Consider the following 17491-nt stretch of genomic DNA (forward strand, 5'->3'; position numbering starts at 1 on the left):
ATTTTGATATTCCTGCTTTTCCTCTTTTTTTCTTTTCCGTTCTGTACTCCGTTCTCCGTACAAGTAATTTCAAAGGAAATTGAAGTGGACACCCCGCGAAGAATAGAGAATGATCTGCACGACCACAACACACTCAGGGGACGATTGACGATCCAATTGCCGTAAGGGTTCATCGATGAGAAGCTAAATCCAATAGTGCGGAACATTACGGCGAATCAAAGTCGTCTATTAACGAGATGCCCCCACTTGTTTACCCATGTGGACGGCAAAGTTGCCTAGTGTCTTTGTGAGAGGCACTTGGCTCTGTTGACGCCTCCACATAAACATTGACCCACCTTCTATCTGGGCCAGCTGAATGGTTGCGGATATGGGTCCCATTGGTCGATCGGAATCGATTCACAGCTTAACGCGGACATAGTTAAACTTAACCCGGTCGGACTGATCCGCTGCAATCCCCGTGGTCAGCCACCGTCGGTACTTGGGGTCCAAGATCTGGTTGCCAAAAGCTTAGGGGCCACCTACATCATCGTATTTTGGTTGAATTATCAACACTTTTGCCGGTCACCCGGTGCCGTGTATTTTGTACGCTTCAATGTGCAAGAAAATTCACATGTTGAAGATTCAATTGTGGGTAGACTCGCTGTGGAAATGTCTTGGATGATCTATCTGATTGATACGTTATAAATAATTGTACTCCGTACTTGTCGAAAGCACAAATTTATCCTCACTGCGGTTAGGCAGAACAGAGCTCTGTCGATCGGCGGGACTTCGGTCATTCCCCGTGGATCCTCTTCTGCCGAGAGGACTATCATTATCTCTATACCTTTCATGATAGGCCGAAATTAGCCTCCAGTGTGTACCCTTTCGGATCGATCTATTGCCGTCTTGGTTCTAATAGTAGATACGTCCCAATGCCAAGGGCAGGCGATGTGCGATGCGCCCTAACCGCATTGAGACGAAGTCTACGTATCAATTGACAATTATTGCCCTAGTCTTCTTTATTTTATTTACTAACCCTCTGCCCAAGTTTGAGACCCTAACATATTTTCAAACCATCTTCAAGGCATGGAATTTTTAGTCATTCCATAATGGAAGCTTCAGATTTCCAGTTCGTGAAGCTTTGGGCCGTGCCGATCTGTTCCTGCATATGTCCATTGTATGAACTCGTACTTGTACAGCCCGATTCCACCGGGCTGGGTCTGCCCCATCTGTTGGATCCACATGGAGCTGAATGAAATGAATGAAATCGGGTTCCTCCTTGGCGAAAGAAAGAGGCAGCTGAAAGCAGCACGAATTGGAAGGCCCGTGATGCTACTCCTTTGGGGTACTTGTAATTTCTGTCGGACTATCCGGGGAAGTAAACCAAAAGCAGGCAAAGTAGCTGTATAGCGTAGCATATGTAAGATGAATCGTTCACGAGCGGTGATTAATCGATCACCATAGCAACTTCATTTCACCGCTCATCCGTCTGGTTGTATGTACTTGTACATTCTGTACCGGGGTCACCGAACACTGTCCTAAGGCATTGTACGAGTACTCTCAATCTGTATTAAGCAGTATGACTCCGAGGTTACTCTACATGTATATTCCGTAAGTATTCCTTAAGGAGAACTTGTACGAAGTACTTTGTACATAGTAGGATTGCCTATGTATGTACATGTAGAAGGCCACAGGGCTACAAAGTTGTACTCCGGAGCACTTCCAGTCATGGAACTGAATCGTCGGCTCATTATCGGTGACGGGAGTGGATTAGTGGATCCGTTCATGAAAGAATCAAGTGCGGTTGTGATCAGCTAGGGCAATACAAGACATTGTACTCCGTATATCAGGTTCATATCAATATCCTGCTGAAGAACAGACCTTGGTTACATTCTGTTGGTACCATGGATCCAGGCTATATATGATGTATTCATCTTGATGGGAAGTGCTTGTACCGGATATGATTCGATCCACTAGTCCCAGAGCTCTTTTGGGTTATCAGTACACAATGAGCATGCTTGACCGATGTTTACAAGTGCTCCCATATTCAGGCGGCATGTCTAAGGGTTCGGTCCAGACCTTTTAGATCCCACTATGGCCCGTCGATTTCACTCAAATCTCGGAGGGTCCGTATATGCAGTAAAAAAGGCGTTACTGCTTAGGTGGCCCATATCCACAACGTGCCATGTGGACAACGTGCCGAATAACAATGGACCCTTGTGGACTAACTAAACGCACAAAGTCTGTGTTTGTACTTTCACATGTAAGTCCTGATATAGCATATTCTGAGTTGACATATGATTTTTCTTTTCAAACCAAACAAACCAAGTAATGATTGTGGTTTGCTACTCACCTTGGCTCTAGGAGGGTGATCCTGTGATCAAGATTATCCGCGCGAGGTCCTTAGCTTACGGAGTACGGAGTACGAGTAAAGCCCATGGCTCAGTAGTTACAGCCTGGTATAGAGTACTATACAATACATACCCTAAAGCGGGAACTCAGACGGAGTGAGATGACCTTGAAGTACTACATACAATACACTTACTTTGTATCATATACTGTTATCAAATAGCCCCCACAGCATATAACAGGCTCGTGCTTACACTTGGACCTCGAAACTTTGAGGCTTGGAAAACAAAAGGCCTGGGTCACTCTGCCAATGAAATAGAGTTAAATTACTAGAAGATTCCGTCTTTGAGGAATATGAACCTCTGAGAGTCCTTGGCAAATATGGCTCGGGTCACAGCGCCTTAGTTGCTGGGTACCCAAACAAATGGCTGCATTCAGTTCCCGGCCCCAAGAGAATTTTTGTTTATATGCATGAACGGCACAGCCCTGTATAAGACTACATACATATATGGAATATGCACTTTGCAGTAAGGCTTGCCGCCGTTGCTGCAACAACTTTTGTGCCAACGCACCCGTGCGGAAGACTCCGCACTCCAGCCATAAGGATATGGATGTCTAGCATACTACTCCAGATATCACCGCTGAGTCTACAGCCAAGCAAGGACTGCCGAGATACATCCACTGCGGCAAAGTTTATATACATTACAGTACGGAATAAGTAAGTACAACGGAGCTACTCCGTAGTATGCACAGTAGTTGCATCGCCAAGCTGTGGGTACCCTGGTCCCTGAGTAACTACAAGATACATACTTGCAGGCTATTGTGGAAGCGCAGCGTTGTGGAAATTTGAGTGCGGGTGGTCATCTCCCTACCGATACGGAGTACTCCGTAGTCATACATACTTTCGATTTCAACCCTACTGTCGGCCGACAACCTTGGATTTTTATATTAGAGATAAACAACGCATTACGGGTGGGATATGGTACTAAGTGGATATCCAGGCGGGGGTACGGAGTAGGTACTGAGCTGTCCATTGACTCGTTAGATCCAATATGTACAGAATAGGGGGTGCGAGCACACCGCATAGACGAGTCTGCTTTGTGTCTCTGGCTTTGTGCGCCCTGGGACGCTAGTCCCGCCGAATTTGGATTACTACATATGCATTACCGGTCAAGTTGAATTTCCTAAGCATCAAATTTGAGCGGTGATATGCCTCGGGCGGCCGATGTCAGATCCCTGAGCTCAGCCATGGTTTTTCTCTGGATGAGATACTGCCTTTACATCGACTCAGAGGCACCGCGGCAAGAATAAGACTAGATCAGAGTAGAGCCCAGACATCAACCCAGCTCTATTGAAATCCTGCGCAAGCTATCCCCTCGCTTCTCAGAGTGTAGTCTATCGCGACAAGTCCTGATAGTCAGAGGAAAGACATGGTAACTTCGGGCGAACGGATCGTTCTACGTTTATCTAGTAGATTTGAGGCTCCGACGGAGAAACAGGAGAGTGTAAAGACGTATGTATTGTGGGAGACGGGGAGAAGAAGTAGAGAGTGAGCGAGAGTGAGCGAGAGAGAAGCTCTCTTGATATACGACTATCAGCCTGCGGCATGATAGATCGGGTACCCACGGACTCTGATAACTAGCTGCATTGAGTGAACTATTTTCTAACTGCGTTGCCATCTCTACCTGTCGTCACCACAATCGATTATGTATAGATGTAGCAATGCAGATACATACAGCTGACTTGGCTATTTCTACTCTGCACAAAAGTGTCACTGAACTGTACTCCGCCGGTGCGTTAGCTATGTCTCCAATCGCCCATCCAGCCCCACGAAACCGCTGTCCCTTAGGCACCACCAACAATGAGTATCATAGCTATCTGGTCTGCGTGATAATCTTGGGAGGTTGAATCAGTGCTACGATAATAGTATCAGTATGACCCTCGTAAGTTTGATAGGAGGCCTTCACTCACCAAAAATCAACATGCATCACACTTGTCATTAACTCTCACTGCGGAGATGATATTACGCGGGGCTGGAGTGGAGCAGAAGCTACCTTTTCCAGGCTTTCCCGACTTGGTGGGCTTGGTGGGCTTAGCACCACAGTGAATTGGTAGTTTCTGGTATTCACGGTTGCAGACACTTGAATAGTAAATATACCACCCGCAGAAGCAGTCGTTAGGGTTGCTGGAATTGTTGACTCGTCGCTTTTCGACATCTGACCCCATATCCTCAGGTGCAATGTCGGACATTCTGACCGAAGGTGTCGAAGGAGACAAGATAGTAGAATACAAAATGAATTGCTAGATAGTTTGATAAAAAGATCTGTGGATGGATGATAGGTACTTTGCAAGGCCGAGGTGGATGGAGGACAGCACTAGACAATGTCTACGGCTGTTTTGCTTAGATGCTTTCCACGGTGAGCCCTGAGATGCTCCGTATTTATATAAGCATCTGGACATGTGACAAATTATGTCACCTACCGTATGCTTCGACCTTTCTTTTAGTCCCGAGAATTGAGTCTGTGATATCTTCAGTCTCACACACACCGTGTGCAGCTGGCATCTGTCACAGACTATCTACTCGCTCTGATTGAAAGTGCTACGCTAGCAAACTCTGGATGAGCCCTGTGTGGGCAACATCCCAGCGAAGACGTTCAGTCAACCACCGTGCAGCTTGCTAGTACCGAGACACTAACTCTCAATCAGTCACAGCCTGTTGTTGATTTCCATCAAACAAGAGTCAGCCTGAAGTAATCAACCCTCCATCTTTCCACTGTTCACGAGTAGCGATTTGAATGACACATCCAAGCGCCGGGCGGGACCACGCACCATCTCCCACTACTCTCTTCTAAAATTATAGAATGCCATAGGCGCTTCCAGGGGCTCGATTGATCGCTCCAGGAAACCAACAACCAATTAACCCTGGAAGGCTTGAAATGCCTCGAGTCCTCAACTCTCGAATCTAGATGTGTTCTGCTGTTTTACACCGCATCCACAAGATATGATAAACAAAAACCCCACAATGTCCACTAGTGATCCACTGATGCGATTGATATTGATCCACAGCCTGCTCTCATTCTTCCAAGGTTCTGACCATGATTGATCCAGAAGATAGATTTTTCTCCATGGGAGTATCCTTCCGTTGCCCAAGGGGCCCTGATTCCAAAGCCTACGCCGACGTCTGGGATTGGGATCAACTCCGATTGATCAGGCTCAAGGGAACCGTGAAACTTTTTCCGCCCGAAGAGGATGTTGAGACCACGATTCTTCCGCCATTAGCAGACTACATCGCTCCAGAAGTCTGCGCGATTTCATTCAATGATGATGGCCTTCTTACTGGGGTCTCGACAGACCCAGAAGATGACGATTCGGGCTTTATCGGTTATCTTCCCTTGTCATTGTGTCCATCGCTTGTGGATTGCCCTACCGTCCTCTTCTCTCAACTTTCAGAGCTTGACCGGCTTGGACCGGGTGTTGACCTTGTGTCTTACAATGATCAAACACCTGCATCCGTCGATGGTCAGAGCTTCGCATTTAAATTCAACCCGTTGGATATGCCTCGAAGGCTACATATGGCTTGGAAGGAGATAAACATGCTCAGCAAATTGCCGCCTCATCCTAATATAATACCATTTGATCGCGTGGTTCTCGGGGACGTGGGATCTCGCGTGATCGGATTCACAACAAAATACATCTCGGGTGGAACACTTGCTGACGCTAATCAAAAAAGACCCTTTCGATTTGAATGGTTACAGCAACTTACACAGCTTGTGGATTATTTGAACTTTGAATTGGGAATTATGCACCAAGACATTGCGCCACGGAACTTGCTTGTCGACCCTGAAACAGAAAAGATAATTTTGTTCGACTTCGATTGGGCCGCCAATGGGGAAGATTATCTACTGGATAATCGAGATGATCTCTCTGGTGTTGTGTTCACGCTATACGAGATCATTACCAACGATACCCACTTCACAAGCATTCCCCACTGGGAACGCAATATCGACATGGTACGGGATATTGAATGGACTTGCCGTCGTGAACTCGATTCTGATGTATCGAAATTCCGCAATTTTTTGAATGAATGGATAGCGACGAGACAAGACAAAGCACAATACTTCAAAGCGCCCAAAAAGCTTACATGGCCAGCTCTTCCAGACCCTCCAGAATACAGCGTGCCATTTGAGTTGGGTTGGACGGCGGAAGGGGAAACTTGTTGGAGAACTGGTCCACGTACGAGACGCATTGCACTAGAGAAGGGGCAATACTGTTTCCGGTGGGAAAGGCCACCGCAAAGCAGATTGCTGAAGAAACAACTAGAGTCTTCTTAGCTTATGGTCAACAAGAAGAGAACGAGGGGGGGAGCAATGGAAGGTAAACTTGGAAGTGGGGAAATGAGCAAATAATGGGGAGAGTGATTTTGTTTTATATTAATTGAACATTAACTTAAGCATCAAAGTATACCTCTATCATATCTCATTCTTTAGCAACCCGATAAACAAATCAAAGGTACAAAGTACTAGCCCCGAGGTCAGTGGTTGATTCGCAGTAATATTCACTATGCGCAGCATGTGTAGGGTATTTCACAAAGATCCGTAACTCATTTTTCCATACTTTAGTTCTGTTTTACACAGCAAAATGATAACCCGGGTATGAATCGCCGACCAGCAGCATCCCCGATGGATCTTGAGGATAGATCCCTTGTTCCGACATATACCCCACGGAGCTGTCCATAAGAGTGTCCCTTAGAGAAGCAGACTCATCCTCGAACTGTTCCAAGAGCCCGCGAACGTCCCATTTGCGAGCGCAGAATTTGAGCAAGTCGCGAATGTAAGAGAGACAGCGAATGGCACGTGCGTGACAGTTGAAGAGGTCCTCGTCACCCAAGGCCGGTGGGTCCGGAGTTCCAACGGGGACGTGTGGGGGCGGGGGAACAGTAGCACTGATGAGCTGGTCATGATTCTCGGAAAGAACACCCACAAACAGGCGGCCTACTTGATGGACACGTTGGATGTCGAGATATGTGAGGAAAGGCAGGGCGCTGGGGTTCTCCAATACCTGATGAATCTGGCTGATGTAGTCCATACATCGGTCGAAAAGGAGAGCTTTGTTGTAATCATGAAGCGTGGGGTATCGATGCGACGGAGAAAGAAGGATGATGATGGTGTAAAGAAGTTCAAGTCGATATAAAAGAGAGAAATGATTAGGGGCATTCTTCGGACACTGACGATACCATTCACGTGCTCGCCAGCATAAGGTCCATGTGAGGACCAAAGCCTGCGGGGATGGATCGCGCCCGCTGTAATGCATTTCCTGGTATCCCACAGACAGAATCTGCCGAACCTTTACAAGGTGCAAAGCAGGCTCTGTACTGCGTAGAAAGATATGACTTTGCTCCGTGGAAGCGCCCGGAGATGCAGATGTAAATGGCAACGCAACGTTGACGGAAGCGTCTGAGAACGAAAAGGTCCTTTGCATGGTGGTACTCAACCCCCTAGAATGAAGTCAGTGAGGCACTTCCAAGGTGCAAATTGAACAAACCTGTCTAGACAATAGATACAATGGAACACACGCCGGCGGATATCAAGTCGATCGGCATTGGTTGGAACCTCGGTGGGAGGGTCTTGGTGTAAACCTAGGTCGACTGCGACTTTGACAGCCATTCCGACCAAGTACCAACTGCGAAAGCGCGCTGGGTCAACCAGAGAATATACAGCGAGGAAAAGGATAGCCTGAATCCCGGATATTGATCCGGGGCGGAGAACTTCCTCGGCATATGTCAATGCCTCTGCCACAAGAGCTCGTGCCTTTTGGTGATTCTTATCATTATTCTGATATGAGACTGACGCCGAGGCAATGGCGAGGACCATGCGCAGCATCCAGTGATCGAACGGTTTGGCGAACCGACCGCCGGACTGATAGACAGCATCGACCGATGTCCAAAAGCTTGTTTCAACAAAGAATGGCAGTTGAACGAAGACGTTGTCGAAGTAGTGTTGTAGTAACGGGGCCGCTTCATGCCGTGCAGGGAGTGAAGTATGTGAAGGTGGTTGGGGGGTATCGATAAGGGCGACCGAGAGGAGGAGTCTGGCGAAGGAGGTGTTTGAGGTGATGCCATGGAAGTCTCGTGAAGTCGCATTCACCGACCTAAGGAACTGTCAGCGAGGTTCATCATCCATATGTCAACTAGGAAAACTCACAGAAATCCAAAATCACCGACTAGATCATCGATATCGGAGACCTCTGTGTGGTGTGCACTCCCCAATTGACCTTCAGATGCGACGGAGGTGATCGACATCTCCCGAGCGACTCCGTTCCCCTCGGCGGACAGCGAGGTGGAACGAGCACGCATCTGACTGATCTTCTTCTCGAGTTTTTCACAATAGCCCTCCAATGAGGCGACATAGCTTCGTTCCTTGCCCTTGGCGAACTCATCGCTCGCCCCGGAACAAGTGCTAGCCTTGCCCACCCGCTCACAAGCCGAACATGCGGGGAGCTTGCCGTCACACTTGATCTTCGCAGTTCTGCATCTTGAACAGGCAGCCACTGGACGACTCACCTTGAGCAAGGGATTATCCAAGAAGGTGGTGGCTGTAACGGACATGACTCATTATACTGGAGACGGTTCAGCAACGTCCATGCGTCATGAATCTATTTTACTCACATGACTAGAATCGAAAGGGGGATGGCTAAAGTAACGACCTGCATGAGCTGGGGGATTCAGCGACTATCATTGCAGGGGCGATATTAAGGGAATAAGCCTTACCCACTTTTTCCAAAGAAAAAGACGTTGAGACAAAAAAGAGAGGGATTCACGAGGAATGGGCCATTTGCCGACAACCTCTGGGCTGATCTTCCGCACGGACGCGACTTTGCGCAACTTTGCAACTTTGCAACTTCACTACTGTTGTCCTTTGACTGTTCAAGCTCTGTACTGGTTTGAACCTGGTTGAATCTGAAATACAAAACAAGGAAAAGACACCTTTGACAGCAAGGACATCCTCCGAGCATTCAGCTGTGCCACTATAACGCGGAGACCCGTCGCTTCCAAAGTCTCAACGAGGCGCGTCGATCCAGATCTGGACCGAGGTTTGCCCCTCTTATATGACTTTTGGTTGTGGCCCCATAACCCGTTTCACCTTTGATCGGAGACACGAGCCTCAAAAAGACCATGTCGACTGTCCCTCTTATCGCCGACTCTGGCCTTTGAAACCGTCTATAACGGTTACCCGGCCCATGTGATCCGATCGATTTCCCTCCCCCCTTTGACTGCTCCCTTTAATTTATCCCTGGGTTCAAGCCATGACCGCGAGCCCCGAATATTCCGGGCTCAAGTCGCCGGACTTCCAAATTCTGGAGCCCCCAAACGGTCGCATTGCCCACACATTGACCGCCTGCACCAGGTGTAGACAGGTATGATGCGGCATTGTCGCCCCTCACATCCCCGCGATTTCGACCTTCCCCCTTTCCTTGGTGTCTATGACCTTAATCCTGTTTCGCCGCCACTGCAAACTGACCCACCTTCCCTATAGCGAAAATCCAAATGCGACCCGGGCATTCCGCGGTGTGCCCCATGTGAACGAAGCAATGCCAAGTGCGTATACTACGACTCAACACGCGATTCGACGATACCACGGACCTACATCGTGTCACTGCGAGAGAAAGCTCGTGCGCTGGAGCGAGAACTCGCCGAAGCCGAGAAAGAGATCAAACATGCCGCCGATGCGGAGCTGATGGTGCGGGGCGCTGGTCGCATACGATTCAAGGAAAATGACGAGACGCGCTATCTTGGCTCTTCAAGTGGCATTGCCATGACCCGGCTGGTCATGGAAATGGCCAAGCAAAATACCGATTCAAAGAGCATCAAGGATGTTGTTCCGGAATTTACCGCCCAGGAGATCAAAGATGCCTTTGCGCAAGAAGACTCGAAACCGACCTCCAAGATCTATCCTATGATAAGCTCTATTCCGCAAGCCGACCTACCCCCACAAGCCCTGACCTACAAATTGATTGATCTCTTCGTGGCCAAATGTAATTGAGCACTCTGTAACATGATGTTCACCTTGACTGATGGTATTACAGCACAAGCGCTACTTCCGACTTTACATGAGCACACATTTCGTCAAGAGGTCGAGGAGGTCTTCGCTGGCTCTACCGACCCCTGTCAAAACTTCCAACTGCGCATGGTTATCGCCATCAGCATGCAAAAAATGAGCACCGAATATGCCGGGCTTGCCGACAGCTATTACCTAGCAGCCTTGCCCTACCTAGAACCCACGCTCAAACGGATGGATATAAGGGCCCTTCAATGCCTCGTGCTCATCGCCTCTTACTCAATGTTGACGCCTACTCGCACAGCTGCATACTGGGTCGTCGGAACAGCCGCCAAACTGTGTCAGGATCTGGGATTGACCGAAGAAGCCACCGTGACCACATCGCCTTGTGGGAAACCTCTCAACCCGTTGGAGATTGATATGCGTCGAAGGCTGTTTTGGATTGTGATATCCATGGAGTTAGGACTCTCACATAGTCTTGGTCGTTGCAACAGCTACTCGGTGAGCCATGACCATTTCAATGTGAAGTTCTTCGAACTTGTGGATGATCGATACATTACCGCTGGAGGAGTTACTCCAGGCGCCAAACCTGTTCTGGCAAAATGTATCGCTGTTCACTTCTTCAAAATGCGACTACTTCAATTGGAGGCCAGGCGCACACTCTACTTGAACCGACGGGAAACACCGGTGGATGATCAAGACCCATGGTTCTCCCAGATGATGGCCAAAATTGACCATTGGATGTCTACATGCCCCAAGAAAGATGACGGAAGTGGGTTAAATGTGAAATGGTATGTTGGTTCTCTTACGTTTTGCAATGCATGCATGCTGATCCTTCTCCAGGTTTACTGGCAGACGGAACACAATAGTCATCCTCATGTATCGTCCATCTCCCCAGGTACCTGAACCATCTGTCCAGGCCGCACATATATGCTACGACGCAGCTATCTTCAATATCGCCATGCACAAAGAGCAGATGGTCACTGGATCTGTTGATCTTACTTGGGTGTTTGTGCAAGCTTTGTTCATGGCTTTGAACACTGTTCTTTGGACTCTCTCGTATCCCGAAATACGAAAGGAGCACAGCATCGAGGAAGTTCAGGGCCATCTAGATATGGCTCTCGAGATTATCGTATTCTCCGCTGAACGATGGCCTGGTGTTCAGTCCGCCCTGCTTCTCTACAAACGTCTTGTTGCTGCATGCTTGAAGGCTTATGCCACCGAGGAGTCTTTTGTTGTGCACTCTCCTTCCAACCACCCAACGCCGACTTCCTCCCAAGGGTTGACCCCACCCGCTATGTCCAGTCCGTCAAGTAGCACGACTGCGTCGTTCTATTCGCACAACCATCGTGGTGGAAACTTGTCAATAGGCGACACTGCCTCTAGTGGTACCTACTCCCGAGGTCAATCTGCCGACCCTGCTTTTACAGAATCAACTCCCCCTGCAACAACCCCGGCCCCCTTCTCACAACCTCAAATTCCACCAGTCTCACCAGCGTTTGATATGAAACCTCCACCCTCTTCTCGAAGCTCGGTGCCACAGTATGCGTCGGAATCCTACGGTGGACCAGCATCTCTCTATCCTGATGTATCAATCGACCCCAACACCCCATATAACACGATACCATCAGTTGTTCCCGGCCTTCAAGGCTGGGATCCCAACTTCTCACTTGCGTCTACGACTGCAGGGCATCTGGCGTACATTGACGCCACTGTTGACCCCATGAACTGGACTACTTCAATCGGTGACCAGTACTCTCAGTATTTCAACGAGCCATTCCCGGTGCCATCGTGGCGTGAACGCACCCTCAGTCAACAGGAGCAGATTGAGCTTTTGGCTTCCTTGGAGCACAATATACCTGACGTGTCGGCACAGTTGATCAACGAGTATAATGCTTTCTATCAGTCATGAGACTCCTGATGTTCAAGCTTGGTCTGTCGGAGGCGGGTCATTTTTGGATAGCGTTCGCGACCGATGGGATATAAACCACACTTTGATTGTTGAGATATCACTACTATTATGATTTAGACTGACGCATCTTCTGACACCCACCATGTCGTTTCAGGGTTTATTATAGCCATGTTATCAACTAGGCTGGAGATAGCCCGCGCTAGGGAAGGCGACTTTAGACCATATGACTTGAATGTTCTCGGTGATTAGTCCCCCAATGGTAAAATCGCCTACTGGCGAGTGTTTTAAACCTCACCTAAAGACTGTTGGTGGGGAGGATAATACCGTTTCGTATTCATGTCGGAGTCAACTTTCATTGAGTGTGGCTATTGTATTTCATTGATCACCATGTTGAAACAGCACCAACAGTTACTTTTGAATGGAACAAAGGAAATTGGGAACAAAGACTCCATGGACTGAATAAATTCGACCGACATGTATACATGCAGGTGTCAAGTACATGGTGCCAAGACCCGGTCACGTGCAACTCCCAATTCGCCGTCATCTCGTCCTGTCTTTGACCACAGGGTCGTCCATCCTCATCTCCCTTCCAGCCACCCATCAGCCACCCCCAATTTACACCACCGGCCTTGGAACACCTCATAGCACCTTGGAATGCAGATGATCTAGGTCGGCCGCTAAACGACCTGTTCGCCTGCTTGAGCGACCGTCGATCGTCGACCGGGACCCCCTCTCCAGGCGTCGGTATCAAAGTTTGCGATTTGGATCCAGAGCCGCTCTGGCACATACCTCACTACATGCTGAACACCTCCACGGGCTCTCATGTCTGATCGCACTCACCTTACCTCTTTCCAAGCAAGACCTCCTTCGCCTTCCTCGCCAGCTGCCGAGTCTCAGAAAGAGAACCCTCGGCTGCCCATCTTTTCGGACCACATCCCTCAAACCCCGACATCCCCTCCGTTGATGTCGGTTAGCGATCAAAGTCATGCCTCCGACTTCACATCCTCGCATACATCACCGAATCAGGCAACGGCCCAACCGAATATCTCCTCGCCTCCATCCTCTGCGCCGATGTCTACCCAAGCCTCCCAGCAACCAGCAATGAGCACAAACACTTCATTCCCCACGCCTGCGAGCAGCGTGAGTGGTCAGCAAATGAATGCGACTTCAGCGGCGGATTTGGAAATTGGGGGAAAATTGAGACAGCGCAGATGCAGGGTTCGGCAGAAACGGGTGAAGGCCCCGATCAACAATCAACAGAGCACAGACACACAAATCACAAGCGACAGACTTCACAAACAAACGGCAGTGACGATTTTGCCACCGAGAAGGGTCAGACCTCGACGGACCCCGACGCTATGGATGTGGATGGTCCAACTCGGCGGACAGATCCCGGTATTCTCAGTTTGGATTCTCTTCAGAAAGAGCTCACCTCGGCTTTTCATCTTTGCAAGAGCTGTAAGATTCCCCAAATGAATTTCCGTCGTCCATTTTGGACAGCTGCGTGAATTCGCTGGTTTTGTATATTCCCGAAGTTGTTAACACTGCTTCCATGACAGCTCCGATCGTCACTGGTCCAGATCCTTCGGTGGATCTCGTCTCCCTCTATGGGCTAGGCTCTGTCGCGCACTCGGTAGCACGCATGGATCCCGTGACTGGAGAAAAGATCAACCGGCTCAGGAAGTCATACGAGGGAAAGCTGAAAGGATTGGGACTCGCCGGACGGAACAAATCAATCAAGCAGGAAATTGGTCAACCTGGGAGCCTGCGGCACTTGACATTGTGGCCCGAAGAAGAGTGGCAGAATCAGAAGGTGCATGGCAAGCCGATTAAAGTTGCGGATATGGACTCCGCGCTTCAGGAACTCCAGGCTAAGGCGATGCAAATGGAACCTGGTCCAGTCCGCAACAACGATTTCTGGGAAGATGTTTTGGGACATGAAAAGCCGGCCAAACACGCCGCCCCAGGCGAAACGGGCAAAAAGGTCACTCCGGCTGCAAGTGGCGGTCGTCTCTCTGGTCAATCTTATGCCGCACCGCAAACACAGGAAGCAGAGAGGCCTCGCGCCAGCAGAGGTCGCAAGAGACATTACGATGACAATAGCTTTGCCGGTTACGGTGAAGGATATGTGGATGATGAGGACGACCCCGGATTCTACTCGAACGGCGAGGGATCCGGGAAGAAGAAACGCAAGAAGGTATGCGTCCTGGAATCCCTTGACTTTGAATTCCCCAACTGACCTTCATCTCCAGGAACACGTCGCTAAGGTGTCAACCCCCATGTCTGAAAGAAGCGGCAGCTACGGGGTCGGCATGTTTGGCATCGGGGCCAGATGACGAAATGCGTTTGACGATCATTTCCGATCAACCAAAAATTGCTTCACCTTTTTTTCTTTTTCTTTTTTTTGATGAAAACCCAAATTACCCATATTACAACTTGGGGGTGATTGATGGCTCTTTTGCCATACGTCAAGCCATACTTCCTGGTATGGTAGAACCTTGACGTTTGTCGCCCTCATGATCTCTTTTTTCTTTTCGATTCTCAGTACATGTTGCATCACGGTGCTGGATATACCCGGCTTCATCAATCGGACGGCGTTATGGCAGGGTGGAAAACAAAGTCATCCAATGCGGACAGGCTTGATTGCTTTTTTTTCGCGAGCACTTCGTTTTCCTCTCTCGTGCTTTTTTTTCCCTTTTTTTTAATCTCACGCAACTTTTCGAGATCTTCACTGCTGTAATGGCTGTCTTTTATCGGTTTCCTTGCACACGTTTTCCATCTTTTCCGCAGATCTACCACTGATTGTTTTTATTCCCTTCCTGCGGCCCTGGGCGGTCCGCTGTGTTCATGGTCAATGATTCCAGGGAGTGTGTATGGCACTCCCTGATGTTCCACTTCCATACCATGGGAAACTTGATAGTGGCATCATGGAGTCCATCTCCTCGATGTCAGATTAAGCACGCCCAAAGAGCTAGTCAATTTACTGAATAGACGACTACAATAACTCTTCCCTCTTCTCTAAAGTAGGAACGTAGCGCGTAAGAAATCCACAAATCATCGGCCGACTAGCACCTGGGCAAATTGCCACCCACCTGCTATCTAAGCCCCTCCACTCCGTACTAAGCGCTTGGCTTATCAACACCGAGAACCTTGGAATCTCGCGTCAGCGCAAGCAGGTATGTATAAGCGGCTGGCTGGACCTCGGGACCCCTGGCCATACTGATGTCGCCTGTGATTACCTTTTTCAGACAAAACTCAGTTGTCAACCAACCCCGATCCCCTCGCCCAAGTTCCGTGAAAACCAAAGCGCCCAAATAACCCCCAAACCAAGCCGGGTGGATAGAGAAATCAGGAACAAAGAAAAACCAGAAAACTGTGGCTTGCATCGGCGACACCGATTTCACAGCCAACCCCTGCGCGAACCGCCAGCCACGGCCAAAGTGGCCGGTTTGGCGCATCCGGTGCATTCTGCTATGCAAAGACTGACTTGTGAAGACCCGCCAATCGGACCCCGCCTTTTTGCTCTGTAGTTTCTCGGGCCGTTTTGTTTATGCCAGAATGGTCTGGACTCTGGCCCCGATTGGCTGTCTGTTTCGGCTACTATAGCCGCACGTTGAGCTCGGGCTTTGATACGGAGCATGGCCGTTGTCGAAGTTTGGGGTGTGCTTGAGCTTGTTTTTGTCAGACTTGGCTCAGGTACGGAGTACAAAGAAGCTTGTTCACTGTGAAAGGTTTGGTGCTTGGTGAAGTGGCAATTTCTCTGTGGATGTTTGTTTGCTCGTTGCTTGGGTTGATACGAATTGGCTTGGATCGAAAAGTATACTCCGTATGGAGTACTTCGTTCGATTTTGGCATTCCCAAGAGCTTGGCTTGAAAATTTCTCGACCTTTAGTGCCTATCAACAGTGCTTCGGACATTCATGGATGGTCGTTTGGCTATATGAATTGGCTTGGATGGATGTCATACATCGATGGTACACAGGCCGGACCTCCAGGTCTTTGCCATTTGTCTGCACCAAGTGATGCCTTGTTGAACTTGAGTCCCATAGCTCAAGGTCAACTTGGTAACCTTCCGGTGTGAAGGCGTTTGTGGAGGTGAGGATCAGCATGGTTTTGTCTCCAAACTACTCACCTGTCTTTTCACAGTCCAGCGCATTATGAATGAATGAAACCCACGACAAGAGGCATTTGGAATGATGCTGGAGGCACCGACTCACTCAAAGCTACCATCAACGTTATTTGAACTGTGGTTCCTTTGCATGCTTCTTCCATGCCAGTCTCAGAAGCGGGAGCCACACATTGGCAAAGTTGGTTTATACCACGACTCAAGCCAGGCTTAGGGCCGACCACCCGGATCGTCACCAACAAAAAGCATACTTGTGTGCATTTGAATTGGTTTGAATCTTATTTTTCGTGTTTGAGAGAACTCAGAATATCATGGAACGGTTGTTCCGACCGAGTCACTTGGTGTCCACCGCAGGCTGGCAATTAGATTCACCAGCAATCCTGGCTCAAAACAGAAAGCGACAACCACCGGACTTGTTGAATAAGCTGTTTCAACAATTATGATCTCCGTGATATGACGTACTTGGCGCAAGTAGATCCTTATTGCTTGGCTGCTTGTGGGCTTCAGTTACGAAACGCGGGCTTTGTTTCAAACTCTTGCCATTCGTTGTTGGATATGAATATTACCCATTTGATTGGATTTAATATTTTTGTCGGTTGCAGTTTGTGAGAGTTTGGATCGCTTCAATCTGTGTTACCATTAATGTTGTCATGTTGGGTCATCAGAATTGATTGTCTAACCGAGAAGCAAGGCTGGTTCTGCAGCTTGATTTGAACCATTAGAAGATACTTTAAGCTTATACACTCTGACGTTACGAGTCCACTTTGAAGGAAGCTATCTTAAAATTGCAACTCTTGCACGGTTTTCCTGCAAAATAGGATCGGCTATTTAAGCCGAGTCAGCCCCCGGATTATGCCCCATGACTTTGAATACTTGGCTGAGTTCCAAGGCTGGGATATCTGGTCTTATAGGTGACTTGAGCTCAACACTGTCAAATCATGTCACACGAATTGCCGTGATATACGGTGAAGTTCCTTGACGGCTCAGCCGCACTGTTGTGGTGACACTGCATATGTTCATGCATGTTTACCCACATCATCGAATCGGATTGGGCTGGATCGAGCGGCCCCAA

At 48.8% G+C, this 17491-nt stretch overlaps 5 protein-coding genes across 5 annotated transcripts; 3 read left to right on the forward strand and 2 right to left on the reverse strand.

Annotated features, from left to right (window-relative positions):
* Nucleotides 1–4173: 4173 nt before the first annotated feature.
* N7506_007995 (uncharacterized protein) lies at nucleotides 4174–4578 on the reverse strand (the record flags this gene model as incomplete). Its single annotated transcript, XM_056957288.1, has 2 exons — nucleotides 4174–4206; nucleotides 4339–4578. 2 exons carry the CDS (start codon nucleotides 4576–4578, stop codon nucleotides 4174–4176), a joined length of 273 nt encoding a protein of 90 aa, XP_056811622.1.
* An 845-nt stretch (nucleotides 4579–5423) lies between these two features.
* On the forward strand, nucleotides 5424–6659 carry N7506_007996 (uncharacterized protein; the record flags this gene model as incomplete). Its single annotated transcript, XM_056957289.1, has 1 exon — nucleotides 5424–6659. One exon carries the CDS (start codon nucleotides 5424–5426, stop codon nucleotides 6657–6659), a length of 1236 nt encoding a protein of 411 aa, XP_056811623.1.
* A 295-nt stretch (nucleotides 6660–6954) lies between these two features.
* On the reverse strand, nucleotides 6955–8932 carry N7506_007997 (Zn(II)2Cys6 transcription factor; the record flags this gene model as incomplete). Its single annotated transcript, XM_056957290.1, has 3 exons — nucleotides 6955–7822; nucleotides 7870–8475; nucleotides 8529–8932. 3 exons carry the CDS (start codon nucleotides 8930–8932, stop codon nucleotides 6955–6957), a joined length of 1878 nt encoding a protein of 625 aa, XP_056811624.1.
* A 698-nt stretch (nucleotides 8933–9630) lies between these two features.
* N7506_007998 (uncharacterized protein) lies at nucleotides 9631–12294 on the forward strand (the record flags this gene model as incomplete). Its single annotated transcript, XM_056957291.1, has 4 exons — nucleotides 9631–9741; nucleotides 9861–10359; nucleotides 10411–11173; nucleotides 11226–12294. 4 exons carry the CDS (start codon nucleotides 9631–9633, stop codon nucleotides 12292–12294), a joined length of 2442 nt encoding a protein of 813 aa, XP_056811625.1.
* Nucleotides 12295–13116: 822 nt separating this feature from the next.
* On the forward strand, nucleotides 13117–14533 carry N7506_007999 (uncharacterized protein; the record flags this gene model as incomplete). The annotated part of the gene is made up of 3 exons (XM_056957292.1): nucleotides 13117–13434; nucleotides 13557–13752; nucleotides 13854–14533. The coding sequence occupies 3 exons, from the start codon at nucleotides 13117–13119 to the stop codon at nucleotides 14531–14533; spliced, it is 1194 nt and encodes a 397-aa protein (XP_056811626.1).
* Nucleotides 14534–17491: the final 2958 nt, after the last annotated feature.

This window comes from Penicillium brevicompactum (assembly GCF_028827555.1).
Source record: "Penicillium brevicompactum strain IBT 35665 chromosome Unknown utg000005l_segment0_segment0, whole genome shotgun sequence".
NCBI classification, from domain to species: Eukaryota; Fungi; Ascomycota; class Eurotiomycetes; order Eurotiales; family Aspergillaceae; genus Penicillium; species Penicillium brevicompactum.